Source organism: Corvus kubaryi, unplaced genomic scaffold, assembly GCF_017639235.1.
Source record: "Corvus kubaryi isolate FWS band 111438036 unplaced genomic scaffold, C.kubaryi_AGA036_p1.0 37382, whole genome shotgun sequence".
Lineage (NCBI taxonomy): Eukaryota > Metazoa > Chordata > Aves > Passeriformes > Corvidae > Corvus > Corvus kubaryi.
In genome coordinates, this window is record NW_024581124.1 from 1231692 (window position 1) to 1247321 (window position 15630).

Genomic DNA, 15630 nt, shown 5'->3' on the forward strand with positions numbered 1-15630 from the left:
GAAGCTTCAAGTAACACAAGTTCTTGGCTTCATTCAAATGCTTCAGCACATATTGCTAAAAAACTTGAGGGTAGAAAAGAGAGAGAAATATGGTAGACTTAACTGCTTCAAAGTTTACGTGAGGAGTTATAAAGTCTTTGAAAGCTGAAGGGTTTTTTCAAGCTGCCTGATAACCTTTTAAGATGCACTGTAAACACAAAATAGTCTGCTTGTATTATCTGTTCAAATTTAGAGTACAACTTTGCTGGCCACCTTTCTTCTCTTTTAGCTGTTTCCTACTTTAGATATCGCCGAGCAGTTTCCTGATTCAGACATGAGTGGTGCTTCCCTTCTCAAAATTCCTCTTTTGCGTGTTTCTCAGCAAGAGAGACTAATTTGATTGTGGAAAACAGCACATTCACATAAAAGAAAATCCCTCCTGCTATTCTGAAAATGCAAGCTCAAAAGAATTTTCTTCCACTCAGTGTTTCACATGATCTGTGGGGTTTATGATAATGTGCTAGCTCTCCTGTCTCCCTTTGTTTAGGCTTTTAAAAACCAGTCTTTGTCCAGGATTATTAGAAGAAGGGAATGCCATTTGTTGTTATGCCAGGCATGGATTTAGGGGAAAAGCTTTAGCTGCATGCTATGTGCAGCAAGTGGGAACAGCCCAGCCACGCTGCATCATGTGATTGCAGCTGGGAGGTCTGTCCATGAGCAAGTCTGCTCAAGTTTGTGCAGCCACATCAGAGCTAAAGTGGCGACTGTCAGGGTGAGTCAGCCTGAACCAGCCAGTTATCCTGAGCTGCTGCCATTCATGTGATGTTGCTCCCAGGCTAATGCATCCTGGTCCTACGTCTTCCCATAGATGTGCCCTGTGAATCCAGTACCTGATACTCTGAAATACCAAACCCGTCTTTTAAGATCTTGGCCCTATATAAAAATTGTATTACATCAATACATTTGTAGCTTTCCACAGTTCTCTAACCTGGATGTATTAATATCAGGGCAGATTTTTACTGTCTAGACAAGGTTAAGTCATATGAATAGTATATAAGTTTATGCACTGTGGAGTTTGTAGCGTTGTTAGTACATTAGTAAAAATTTGCAAAAATATCCATATTTACATAGACCATGTGCTGGGCTGTACCGGTTTGGCCAAATTTAGAAATATATCCTCTGAGAGAAGGCACGTCACCACCCCTCCCCTACCAGGTTTGGGAAAAATGAATTTTCCTCAAAGGAAAGTGAAAGAGGTAAAAACTATTTATTTAACAAACACATGAGAAAAGGAAAATAATGCTAAATAATAAAATCTCTCGCTGTGGAGAAAAAACCTGGGAAAGGGTTAGAGTCCTCCCTTTGGTCCCCTCGGAGCTGGGGCTTGGCCCAGGGCCAGGCCCTCTGTGCTCGGTGGAAAGTCCTCCCGATGTGCTCTGATATTGAAGCAGTCCAGTAGAAAAGGGAGAAAATCCGAAATTCCAGGGAAGAAAAAAAATTCAACTCTCAGTCTCTCTCCAGAGAAAAAGAAGCTGAACAACTGGCCAAAAACTGACCCGGGAGCAGCAAGCCGGGTGCTTCCTTCCTCCCCTGCCGCAGCTGGGAAAAAAAAAGTTGCTATCTGTGTGTGACCTTGAACAAGTTGCAAACTGCTTTGAAAAAGTTTTGCCCAGTTTTTCCTTCCCCCTCTCAGGCTCAGTTTAGAGGCATAAAAAGGCACAAAGTTAATTTCTGGGCATAGGGCAGCGATATGGGATACACATCATAAAGTTACCCCAAGACATGGGCTAACAGGTAAATTAAAAAAAGGCATAAACCAATGTCTATCAGGCTACCAAAGAAACTTCTCTTGGAGAAGAAGATATCCCATAACATACTACAAGATTCCAACTTTCTTTTAACTTGGAAGTAATTTGTGGACATTATCACACAGTTTGGGTGGCTTAACCAACTGAACCTCCAGCTTTGTCTAATTTGCAGTTATTGCCATTCACCATTTTAACTTATGTAATGAAATATGTAGACAACAGCAAGGGTTACTTGCAGGCGTAGCTTTTATCGCGCAAGTAAATAGTTGTGGGCAGGCAGAAGCAAGTTTGCTCCTCCCATGCTTCGAGCCTGAAGAATACAATTCAGCTCCAAGTTAAAGACTTTTAGAAGTGTTGTCATGGGATGTTGCTCAATCTGGGACGTCTTGGCACTAAATTATGCTGCTAAGCAGAAGCTGGGCTGACACCACCCACAACTACTTGTAGTTAACTGCAAGGACTTCTCCAAAGAGCAGCTGTATACTTACACAAGGTCAGTCCTTAGAGTATGTTTTACTGTTTTAAACTCTTTTCTCCACAGCCCGGCAGTAAAAAAAAATTCTCTGTCAATTTGAATTGTGGGTGGCATCAGGGATCGTGCAGACACAACCAGCTTTTGGCCAGACAGGAAATTACTGTCACTGAGGCTGGAGTGCAGTATTGCTTACTTATTCTTTGTTCTGCTTGATGTCTGGATTATAAGAAAATATTTATAGAGCTAAAGCTCTGTTATACATGGAAGGGATAGTTCAAAGTTATTCTGTATTGACCTTGGGGACTGTGCTGTAATGCAGGGTCTTAGTTACGTTTTGTTTAGAGCTACTAGAAACACTTCAATCTTCACCTACCTATTTTCCCCCACAATTCTTTATTCAATTAATCTGCTTAAAATTATTTGGTTTTCTCTTGTCATGCTCTCAGGTGGTCCCTAATTCTTTCAAGGACCTCCCCTATCACATGACAAAGCGTGACATTCTCAGAACTTCAGCTCCTGTTTCTGCCACATTTGGTACAAACACATTCTTTAAGTCTTTAAAAAGTTTCTAGGCTAGAGCTTCAAACACTTGCTGGCTAGGTCTGAGTTTTGCAGTGAGATACAGGAGAGAACTATTACCACATTGTGCTTGGGTTTTTGTTTTTCTTCTTATTTTCTTTGATGGTGCAATTTAATTGCAGCTGGATTATACTGTTCCCACCTCGAAGGAAACAATATAGACAGACAAGCTGAGAACAAGGTTTGTTAGAATAAGCCTCTTCTTTTTTCTTAGAGCTGTTTGTAGGAGAATATTTTCCCAACTAGAAGCCACAGAAATTCAAATGTGCTATTTATAATGTATTGATTGCAGCTCCTCCTGTAGTTGCTATTAAGCCATTTGCTATACATACCTCCCCTGCCTCCAGCAACATTCTATATTTAACCCACATGCCTAGGTCCTGTTCCTACCAATTCTGCTCTGGCTGTAGCATGCCACATCTGAGCTGAAAAAAGAACTAAATCCCTTGGGCCAAATTCATTCCTGAAGTTGCTTGATTGAACACATTGCGTTTACACTGAGCACAGATTTGGCTCATACCTGACTTTGTCAGCATTCACTGTGCTGTAACTAAGTAACAAGAGCACTGTCGTTAGGGGACAGATGAATAGCTTTCTCTACGGTTATTAGAGCACCGAGCACCTTTAAGGAGTGCAGAATCTGTGAAAGGAGGAATTGGGGAAAAGGACACTGCTCCTTTTAGAGTCTGTGTAACAGAACTGATAAGCTATTCCTGTGATGTGATCGAATGTGACTGAATACTGCAGGCTCTTGGACTCTTATTCTGTAAAATCCACAGGAGAGCAGCACAGGAAAAGATCGGAGGGAACAGCTTCTGCTATACTAAGAAAGGTACATATTTATATTTTCTTATTTCTCAGGTTTGACATGATTTGTTATCTTAGATAATGTCACTATTTTAAACAGTAGTGCATCTGAAAGTGGTGTTTTCCACATTCTGACTGGCACTCATTGTCAGGAAGCCAGTCCGTGGGCAGCAACAGCTTTCACAGAGAAAGAGTAGGACATATTTGTGTGTAGTGCATTTGTACTGTATTGTAAATCTTGACAGCTGAAAGAAGTGAGATGAGATAACCCTGACTAAAGTGAAAATGTAATTTATGGCTATAAGTATGCTGGAATTTGGTATTCATTTGTATTCAAGGAAAAGCTGAATGCAAGTCAAGCTTCGGTTCAGTCACATTTGACTGAATAGCTGCTTTTATAAATGTTTTGCTGCAGATGCATTTTATGGAGGTTTTCATTCTCAAGCAGGAGTTCTGCTACTGCAAAATATTTCTGAAGAAGAGACAAAAAGCGAGTACTTTTGCTTGCTAGCCGTATTGGTGCTTATAGAGCATTGTTCTGATGCCCATTATGGATATTTTTTTACCTTCTGTCCTTTGAAAACAAACTCATATTTACCAATACTGTCAACCACATCATACTGATGAACTCTGTAAACAACCTTAAAAAACCTTTACTTTGTCTCTGCACTTAAGCTTACTTTTTTTCTGCTTACTCAGTCATGGACTTCTCTAACAAAGCCCTCAGGTTCAGAACCACATGCATTTGCACAGCTTTGCAGTATAGAAATGCAAAAGAAAAACTTCCTGATTTACAGCTTTAGTTTGCATTAATGAGAAAAGAGTTTGATCGCATTAACACTGCAAGCAACTTGCTTGCCACCCAAGTTTAGCAATATTTCTCAGCAGTCTGGTCCCCAGTTTATCTCTGCCAGTCTCATACTGTTGTCTTTCAGCATTCCTTCAGGATCACTGGAATTAAGAGTGACTGAGAATTTTTTGAAAAAACATGATTTTGGCAGCAGTTCTTGGAAACAGATCTTAATGTGTGGGGCTATTCTAAAGCTCTCTCAGAAAGCAATTTCCAGCCAGACACCCTCTATGCCCACACCAAGCACTTTTCTGGGGAGGGCATTCACTCAGGATTTAAAACCAGTGCTCAAGCCTGCTCTGTCTCAGGCTGCCTCTTCCCACGCGGTGTTTGGTTACCTGCTGTGCTGTGGTGGATCCCACCTTGCCTGGCGTGTTCCAGTTGTTAGTTCCCATAGAAATAGGTCATCATTTCAGCAGAGATTTCCTTTCTAATCCTTCAGATCCCTCAGTGGGTGTCCTTACTACCAAGTTTCAGTCATGCACTCCCCCCAGCCTGAAGAACAGCTTGTGGACAGCAGAAAGCTGTGCTGGGAGAGAGACAGATTTACAGTAGATTAGCTGGTAGCCTTGGAAGCAGGGCAGGAGCATGCAGTGGGGATTTGGGACACTAAGGATTCAGCCCTGTGATATAAAGAAGGGACTCTGAAATAGGTCTGTCCTGAGGACAATTAGCCACTTTGGTCTTTCCTCGTCCAGCGCTTTCTCCCTACCTCCATTTGGGGCAAAATCATTCCATGAGAGCTTGATTTTACCCCCTGGGGAACATGAAAATCTCAGCTTAGAAAACTTTGCACAGACCAGCTCCTAGTGTGCTGTCAGGGCAGACCACTTTCTACTTTTGTCAGTCCACTGCCTCCCAGGTAGGATTTGTACAGTTCTGCTGAGCCACCCTAACCACTGGTCTTAAACACTGGTACTAATAGTACAAACACATCTGGAGTGCTCCAGTAGGAATAAGGACTATCAGAAACAAACACTTCCTAAAGGTACCTGAAAAGGTCTTATTCCTGAAAAGCTATCTTTGCTTAAGCCCCAGTAAAGTGCATTTCTTATCCTTGAAGAATTCTCTCACCCCAAGCTCTGGCTTTAATCATGCAGTGTGTTCACTAGGTCAGTCTGGATCGGACTGCTACAAATTCCTGTGGACCTGCTTGTTGGATGGAGATGAAGCCTCTCTGTGGGGCCAGTTCATTCTAAACACTGCACTTCTTTATGGGGCACATAACCATTATATAAACCTTTTGCTTTGGGTAATAGCACCAAATCCCATCTAGAGAATGGCTGCTGTGAAGGAAGTTTTAAGTGGGTAGCAATTATCCTAATTGAAATCTATGTGGGGAGAATGGATTTAAACACCCTTATGAAGCTTATTTGATGGGGTTCCCAAGTAGGGAATAGGCACTTTTCTGTTCTCTTCCTTTCATTCAGTGAGAAGAAACTTCTATTTGTTTCCTTTCAACCCGAGAAAAGTGAAGAAGACAAGACAAAAGGCTATGGGGGCAGAAAATAATCATTAGAACTTTGCATTTATGAAAGACAGAAATTTTTGTAGTCATGGTAGTGAAGCTAAATCATAGTAATTTGAAAAAAAAACTGAGAGGAAAATCTAGATTTCAGGCAAGAAATAGTGAAAAATTATATAAAGTCTGTTCAGATTGTTTTCATGATGTCAGTGGAAAATCTGAATGTCAGGCTCCCAGACTAAGTTTCCATTGAAATAGAAGCTATTCACATTTGGCAATATGCTGATTATTCGTCACAGAACAGTTGCACTCACTTGAAAATACATAAACAGTAACAAAAGAATAGAAGGTAAAAAGATATTTTTTGACCTTTAAAAGTACTAAATTATGAAGCTGTTGAATTGTGTTGCCTACAGCAACAGGATACAATATGTTTGGCAGAAGTTAGTTTAGACTTTCTGACCAAAATACTCTGCCTTTCTTGCTCTGGGAAAACATCAAGAAAAACAAAATGCCACAAAAGAGAGATTGCCTCATTCAAGACAGCATAGGACTAAGAGTCAGGAACTCCAGTCCCAGCACAGCACAGATCTCCTTTGGCCTAGTGCAGGACATTGTTAAAATATGTGTAGAAATGTGCTGACTCTTCTGCACTGTTTTCACAACGCTTCATAAACAGCTAATGTATCCTTACTAGTGTGCAAGTCCTCTGCATACTTTAGTGCATCAGTGTCTAAAGGCTTAATTTCAGCAGAAACTGAAAAAGGTTGAATGATATAAACTTATCCAGCGTTCCCCATTCACCAGGTTATGTGAGCTAATAAAGTCAAAATTAGATTCTAAACCCTCTAGCACCAGAATGCTAAAGTACTGTCTGGATGCGTGGAGACTCCTAATAATCTCTTTAACAACCAACCAGTACTTGGCAGTTAGATTAAATGCATAAAAAATTATAGCAAGACTGGATGTACCATCAGCTTTCCTCAAAGGCCTGAATTGTCAGCAGGCTGAAGGCACTTCAGGAAATCTTTTGAAGCACTGCCTGTCTCCACATTTTCCCAGTTGTTCATAAACTCTGGAATAAAAATGTCACATAGGCATTTGCTGTCTTGGTGTATATCCATATATTCATAGCAGGGACTTTTCTGAAAAAGGTTAATTCAGCTTTACAGTGCCTTGAAAGTTTACACACATGGCAGTAACTTTAACTCTTGTGGCAACACAGAGGAAGGTAAGACAGCTCATCCAAGGCCACATCAGAAAAACATTGCCAAAATGAGACTCACAGCTAAGTCCTCTGGCTCAGGGTCACAAAGCTTACTCTCATTCCAGCCCTGGAGAACAGCAGTCTTGTATGTGTTGTCTTTCTAGAAAGGATGGAGTTTTTTGTGATAATGTTTAGGACTTAGTTTTCAGTAGAAAGCAAAGCAGTATCAGTTTATCCAAGCTGAAACTGTAATGAGAGGCTCTGTAATTAGGCTTAGAAGGATTCACCTTGATTAGAAAAATGTTCTATCCAGCAGTTTTCCACCTCACAAGTATTTCAATATCTGTCATCTCTTATTTTTGCATCTGTAGGAAATGACATCTTGTTAATTACTCATAATGTAGTGAACTAAGCTTCAGAATAGTTAAATAGTCAAATTTGATACTTGTTTAATCCACTGAGTGTGAATCTCACTAAGGTACATGCTTTTGTTAAAACTTAGACCATTTAAAGATGCTTGCTTTCACATGCTTATTTTTCTTCTCAGTAAACATCACTTTTTAGCAGAGGGAGTTGGTTTGGAATCAGAGAGACAATTGCAATCAGTAGTTTACATCACGTTTCCATACACCTTCCTCTAACAGTGTTATGAAAACTTTGTACAGTTTTTATGAAACACTGAAAAAGATCCCAGTTCAATCCGGTTACTCGGACTTACCTTAAAAATTGATGTTACCAGTTGTTCTAATCCTTATTTTTTCACTTCAGGGAATTCTAAGAGCAATTTTTTTTTAGCAGAGGTTGGAAAAATGTACCAGGAGGATTGATAAATAGCATTACTGAAAGATCCTTATTGTAACCTTTGGTGAAATGGCTGAAGTCAGCCACATGAGAATAAAGAACAGGATGTATTGGTTTGGGCTCCATCACGTGGGCATTTTTATGATTTTAGAAAAACTGAAGATCATGTGATAGTAAGGGGATACTGAATCCCCTAACTTAACATCTCTTGGCATAATAGCAGATCCCTAAGTCTGAGCCATAAAAACCTCTTGAGGTTTCTTTTATAGCCATTGGAATGACTTAGGTGTTTTATCTCCACAGGCAGGTAAGTTGGGGCAGCAGATTCCCATATTTTGTGTCTGCTTCTCTCTTGAAAATGTCTTTTTAAATCTCTGTAGGCTGAAACAGAGGTACTCCCATTCAAATGCTGATTGTTTGATTATGGTGTGCATCAGGGGAAAACTGCTGAGCTGCACTATCAAGTTATGATTTGGTCTTATGAAACCTGCCAAAATGAGTAAGATTAGATGCATAAGAAAATAACTCAGTGCTTTAGAAAGACTCATAAGTAGTTTGACAGGTTTGGGCATGAAACTTTAATATGTTTTCTTTTAAACTCTCTCTTCCCAAAAGCAGATGTACTGATACGTGTTATTCATTCCTTCCCATGATGTTGTCCCTCCAGTTTTCTGTTTATTCCCTTGCTGAATTTTTCATTTGCCTATTTTCCACTTCAAATTTTAGCTTTCAAAGAGAAGGCTCACTTTATTATGGTGCTTCTAAAGAACAGAAGAGGTTGCAGTGCTAGCCTGTGTATTTGGAACCCCAGTATACACATTAAATAATAAGAGTGACTGCCTTGTAATAAGGGGTTATGGGAAACTTGACTATGTGCAAGCTCAGTTTTAGAGCATACTTAATGAATCTCATGAATCCACATTAAAGCTAAAATTACTGTTGCATTTTCTAAAGCTGTCATAACATGACTGTCTCCTAGGTAGTGGTAGTTTTAAATTGGTTGAATTACACACTTAATTTTCATATCAAATATTTTCCAGCTAAGAATATGAAAGCAATTACCTATTTTGGTACAGATCTTTTTTCCCTCTCGGTGCATGACCATCACCAATGCCTCTTGCTCTTGGCAGACTACCTTTACAGTCTACTGCTGTCACTAAACTTATTTTCACACCTAAGAAGACAGAAATTAAGAGGGACAAACTTTGAAAAAAACTGTGTTAAAAAAAAAATGAAAAGAAAACCAAGATGTGTCCATTTCTCTCTTTTTAGAAGGTACCTTCTCTGTAAAGTGGTTTTCAGGATAATTGCCTCCTGAAGGAGCTGTGCTAAGAACAGCTCATACTGCAAGTTTATGAAGGTGCTGGGGTGTTATACAGAAATAATAATAATAATTAAAAGACCCAGTGGTTGAAAAACATTCCTTGATACCTCAAAAATAAGTAAACTCATCTAGGAATGGAAAAATGAGCACGTACTCTGTAGGTTATTTCTACCTGTGAGCAACCTCTGAGGATCCATGGAGGCAGGTGGGCTCTGCTCCTACATGTGGTACCTCTTATGTGTGGTAGAATTCATGTGGGATTCAAGTGCAAAGATCAGAGGCACTGTAAAAAGTGGATCCCTCCGAGTACTTGTTTCAGTCAGTCTGAAAAAGAAGTCTCAGCCTTTCTGCAGGACAGGGAGTAGGGTTGAGTTAGCCTACAGAGGTTGTTTCTCCCTGTTTTGAGGAACCTCATTAAATGCTCTCATATCAATGCTAAGCAATAAAGGAGGAAAGCTTTTCCATCAAAAATACACCACCTAGTTCATCCTGCTGCTCTCATCCACTTTTGCTGTCTAACAGGTCTTTGAAGGGCAGCCCCAAACATGCTGGCAGGATCTCATAGTGCTGAAGCAACAGCTTATAGCAAGCTCTACTCAGAGAATGCCAAAGTATCCATTGTAACCAGAGGATTATGAGGCAGTAGTGTGAAGTAATTCTGAATGCCAGCAGTCTTCTGTTCTAGAGGGACCTGACTACAGCTGGACTGCCACCAAGTGAGTCATGGGTGTGCAGGGTCACAGTTTCATGTGTCCAGAGGCAGGAAGGTTAGAGACCTGCTGGCCTCAGGAAGTGGTTTCTGGGCTCCATCCATTCATTGGAGTTCAGAATAATTATCTCTTACCTGTGTCAGTAATCCATCAGCAATGACCATACAATCAACTAAGTCATGAATATCAAGTAAAGACTAGTCAAGTGAAGCTAGAGAGATATTTTATGTTAAACTAATGATATTTTCAGAGCCCTATTGAAGTTCTCAGTGGACAGATAATGTCAAACATTTTCATGTAGAAAAACTAGAAAGAGCGGAAGTCCCATCTGAAAGGTGCAGGACAATTGGGCCTGGTCAGTAGAACTACTACTGCACAGAGGATAAGAAGAAAAATTGACATCCAGGTTTTCATGATCCTGTTGAAGTAATGAAGCAGGCTCATATTAGCTAGGAAAAAATATTCAGAAGGTCCAAGAAGCAAGATTTTCATGTGCTAATGATGCTGGCGGGCTCTGAAAGGAAACGTCTCAGGTCAGACTTTGCAAGAAAAGCATTAGAGCTAACTATTAACATTGGTGACTGCTTAAAAGCAAAAGAAACAGACTTTTGACAGCTCCAAACAAATCATACTTGTTCTGCAACTAAGATAAGAGGATGGGTGAACCAAATCAGCTGTACTGTGTCTTGAGCATATCTCCATGGAAACTCAGTCTTCTGAAGTCAAAATGTGTTCTGCATGATGATTCAAAATTTAAATAGTAGGATAGATTTTTCCTGTGTGTATATGCCAAGTCCCTCTACAGAATGGAGGTCAGACCATCCATAAAAATTAGGAATTTTCTGGGATAATTTTTGGGGAAACTAAAAGGAGAAGCAAGAACAAGTAGGAAGAGATTTGGGGGAATGTTTCCTAGAATGAGATAATCCCTTTGTCGCTGGTCTTGGGGAACTTAGGCAAAATTTTTGAGGATGTTGTAGTTCCTATTGGAGCTAGAACAGATTTGATGCTGGAAGCTCCTCATGCAGTGGCATGCTTGGAGCCAGGACTGAGCAGCTGTGTGGGGGAAGGGACCAGAGCATTAAATAAAGCTACTTGTTGACTGCCTGTAAAATTGGCTTCTAAAGGAATTGCCATAGAGCACCATCCATTACCAAGTTACAGAAGCCTTTTACAGCTACTCTAGACACAATCATAATTAAATTCTTTGTGTTCCTGTTCCGTGCAGTTGGTTGTGGGTTATTCAGCTCAATATTTACAAAAAGGACAGCCCTCTCTCGTGCCACCTTAACCCTGGGCTGTTTTTTTCTTTCCTTCCAGATGCTGGAGAGCTCTTCAGTCCCTTTGTTCATTGTCTTCATCCTGCTTTTCATTTTGCTGCTCATTGTGTTGCTCATCAGGAGAAACGGCACTGCTGCCCTTATCTGGAATGAAATAATCCGGGAGAAAGTAACCAATTTCATCATGAATCAGAGCAAAGAACAGAGGATTTTAAATTTTGTGCTGCAGAATGCAGTCCGAGGGGACCCCTGTAGTGTGGTGGACACTATAGATAAATACTGCTCCCAGAAAGAGTGGGCCATGAATGTGGGCAATGAGAAAGGTAATTGCAGCAGGGATCAGCATCTGAAAGATCCTTCAAGACTAGCACAGTATAGGACATCTAAGTGTATTCACATCGCAACTTCCATCTGCTGCTGCTGCAAAAAACCCAACCCACACAGCCTTGTGGTCAGCTGAGTAGTTCTGTGAACAGTGGTGCCTGCTCGTGCAGATGTTTTTGAGGAGGGGTATCCAGTGACTCATCCACAAACTCACAAGACCGGATGTGGGTTTCTGTGTTGTGCACATTGCAAGTGTGTAAGCAGAGAGTGACAACTGATGGGAAAAATCTAGGGTTGCATTATACCTCACTTTTTACACAGGGTGCCTTTAAGGCATAATTTATTGTGTTAAATACTTTCAGGTCCTTAACAACAAGATAGCAAATTGAAAAAAACCCAAATTATGTTAAACTATATGAATTTTGTATATGCAAGTAAAATTAGAAGTTTCTGTTGAAGGGAGAAATCCTATTCATGTCATACAGTATCAGACATTGTTGCTATTTAGCAAATAAATCATCTTGTTCTTGCCTCCTGAAGAAAAATATGGGAACAAAAACCTTTTTTCATAGCTGCAGGAAAGCAGCAATCTTTTCAAAAGACTATAATGGCAAAATGTTAATCTGTTCCCTTATGAATTATAAACAAAAGTACCTCTTACTGGGAAATTTCTGGGGAAATTTGCTTAGTCTGGGATTAACATAGCTAATGAAATACAACTGTAAGCATTGTAATAAAAATGCTCCTCTGACATAGGTACAGTTTTTGAAAGTAGCTGCTCAGCATACCTGGCTGGGGTGCTTAGGCCAGCAAAACAGTGGGTGGTGGCTGAGTAGGAATACTTTAAGCTTTAAACTTTTAACATTTGTGATTAAATTCTTAATAATTTCACTCTAGTTTTGCTCTGATGGCCTTTCCTCAGATAAGAGCCATCAAAGCTAGTGCATCTTTAGGCCCTGAGATTTCAAGAGTGACTACATAGCCTCAAGGTGCCTCCTCATCATCATCATATTCATAAACAACACCCAGAAAAATATCACTTAATGACCATGGCTTAGCATAAAATCCCTTCCACTACTTTTTCAGTTTAGTTACCTAGTTTCTAGCCATACAAGTAAGAGGAAATAGTTTTCTCACAAATAAATCCTTTTCTTCAAAAGGACTGAATATAGTACACTGTCACTTCTTTTTGGGAACATTTTCTGTTGTTAACAATTGACTAATGCTTTCCATCCCACAAATTCATGTAGTGAAACCAAATATTTTGCAACTTTGTAAGTAGACTTTTCTTTTTACCTTTAAAGATGAATATTTAGGATAAGAAATTTTGTATCAGAATACAGCATGTAACATTTGCAACAAACATGAGCATTCAAAATCCAGTAGTTATATATTTCACAAATACGGCCAGTTACTGCAATAAGTTCTTGGAAAAAAATTACTGCATTTCCCCTTCTACCACTATAAATTAGTTAATTCAGGGAATTACATAAGTTATATTCAGGGAATTCCTTACTCAGAAATGTGTATATTGTGAAACTAATATTTCTTTTAGTTGAAAGTTTGAATTCTGAAACTTAAAATGTCCATGATTAACTTGGTCACAAATAAACCAGTTTGCAAAGGATACAGTATATAATTTGACATCAACTCTTAATTTTTTAATGTCCTTAGCAACTGAGTACATGGATTTTCTAAGTTTCTTGTCACTGACTTGCTCTTCTGTATATGAACCAGTTTGATTTTGTCAAAAAGTAATCTTTTCCCATTTTAATCAGGTCTAATTCTAGACAAGACAGTGGAAGAGGCCAATCCATCAGTTGCCCTGGAGCTGGGAACATACTGTGGCTACTCAGCAGTGAGGATTTCTCGGCTACTGAAGGCAGGAGCTCGTCTGCTCACTGTAGAGTTCAACCCAGAATTTGCTGCTATAGCTAAACAGATGATTGAGTTTGCTGGAGTACAAGATAAGGTAAATACTGTTCTGTCTGTTACCACTTCAGCAAAACTGGTTAGACTTGGTATTCCTTTTTTTTTCCCCTTGTACCCATGGGCCTTATAAATTTAACCAGCTCCATGCTTAGTTACAGTGCCTGACCTCTCACAGCAGGACTTCACTACATTGTCTCCCAAAAGCCAGAAGAATACTGGGTTTCTCAGTATAAACTAAAAGGTTCAAATTTGTGTCAAGACTGACTACAAAAAACTGAACCATAGTCCAATTTGTTACAAAAGATCACAAGAATCAGTTGTATTAAGTGCAGTGGACTTCAGATAAGAAGTGTTTACCCAAATCTAGCTGGTCACAGTACATATACCTAAGTTTTGTGCAGTCAGAGGTGTCCTGACTCTCTACAGGTGGTTAAGATGCAGGTGTTTCCAGTCTATATTCCCCCCGCCTCAGGTTGGGGGATTCATGCCTGAGAGGTGCCTGTCTTTCAGCAGACATCTCACTTCAGTGGAGCTGGAAACACTGGAGGAAATAAGTCCCACCAAGGGACCTTCTAATGCGTTTCTTAACTTCTTGAAGAGAACCTGAAGTACTAGTGACACCTAAAACTGCATTTTCCCCATCTGATTTAATGTCCTGATCAGCTGTGAGTCATAAACCAGACATTTCCTTACCACTTTCTTCCTCGTCTCACACTATATGGTGCTTGCCTAACAAAAATCCACGTACGGCAGCTGCTTTCAGTAGGTACTCCAATAAACCTGGGAGGAAGATGTAACAACCTCTGTCTTGCCTCTTCCCCCTCCTGGCCATATCAATTTTACATACTGTAGCCTCCATTTTTATTCTAACCTAACCTGTTCTCTGCATTTTTTGCTTCCCTTGGACTTCAACATTCAACTGAGATGTAACTAAAAAAAAAGTAATTAAAAGCACTGTTTTGAACAGGAGATTTCCATGTTTCCAGTAAAGAAACCCATTATACAACAAAAACAACGTCACTTTTTCTTTAAAAATTTAATTTTAAAAATCAACAAAATCCCAAACACCCAAATTCATATTTTGGAACATAACTGAGTTGGTTTGTCAAAACCAAAAAAGTTCATTTCATCTAACCCTACCAAATAATTCAACTGACACAATATTGAGCTATAAACAGGATCTCTGATGTCTGGCTACAATTTAAAATGAGCTGGAAGCATGTGATTTTTCTTAATGGTTTGCAATTCATCAGATGGATTTGTATTTCAGGTAAAACTCCTAGAAGGCCCTTCAGAGGAAATTATTCCCCAGCTAAAAAAAAAATATGAAGTGGATACTCTGGATTTTGTCTTCCTGGACCACTGGAAAGACAGATACACACCAGACACCATCCTGCTTCAGGTCAGTTTGCACAATTCCAGTCTTAAAAGTCAAGTAGTGAATATCTTGATGTCTGTGAGGCCTCTGTTCTTTATGAGGGACCTCATCTCCTGTAAAATGAAGACTGGCAGCCAAAATAGCAGCCTTACAAGAAAAGAGGATTTGAAGGACAGGACCCTAAACTTTTGTTAAGGACAACTGCCAACACTACATAGCTCAGGACTCAGTGAGTACTGCTGAACCATTCTGCTTCCTGAATATACAGGTGTGCAGTAGAAATCCTACCTGGAGGAGTGCACAGCCTGAGTCTTACACTCCCTAGGAGTGCCTGCATGGTCACTAACTAGAACACTTGACCCAAAGCCCATCCTGATCCTGGGAGCAGGTGAGACTTGGGACCTGCATATCCCAGCTCCACCTCTCTTATTTCCTCAGTACCCCATTTTTTGCCTGGGTCTATGGTGCCAGCAGAGCCTCTTGATAAAATACTATTTTGGTAGCATGGCTGAGTATGACTTGTCTGGGAGTCTTTACACTCCACCTAATTAATTGGCTGGAAAGCAATGATAAGAAGAGTGCAGACTGCCCCAGCCAGGCACTTCCTAGGGGAAATGCTGTCCAACTCTATGTCCAGCCCCAAATGTGGAAAAATTATGCTTATTTCTTCCCAAGCTGCCTTAACCATTACTGGACGTATTACAAAACAAG

At 40.0% G+C, this 15630-nt stretch overlaps 1 protein-coding gene across 9 annotated transcripts in view; it reads left to right on the plus strand.

Moving 5' to 3' along the window:
* COMT (catechol-O-methyltransferase) overlaps positions 1 to 15630 on the plus strand; it is a 37714-nt gene that overhangs the window by 4515 nt on the left and 17569 nt on the right. For 2 of the 9 annotated variants that reach the window (XM_042034739.1, XM_042034740.1), the window contains exons 2-4: positions 11326 to 11608; positions 13388 to 13581; positions 14812 to 14943. In XM_042034739.1, coding sequence (XP_041890673.1) covers positions 11326 to 11608; positions 13388 to 13581; positions 14812 to 14943 — 609 coding nt within the window. Of the gene's footprint in view, positions 1 to 2058; positions 2281 to 3003; positions 3023 to 3236; positions 3674 to 9817; positions 10012 to 11325; positions 11609 to 13387; positions 13582 to 14811; positions 14944 to 15630 lie in introns of those variants that run through there. The other 7 variants (XM_042034747.1, XM_042034742.1, XM_042034744.1 and 4 more) reach the window with 7 other exon arrangements.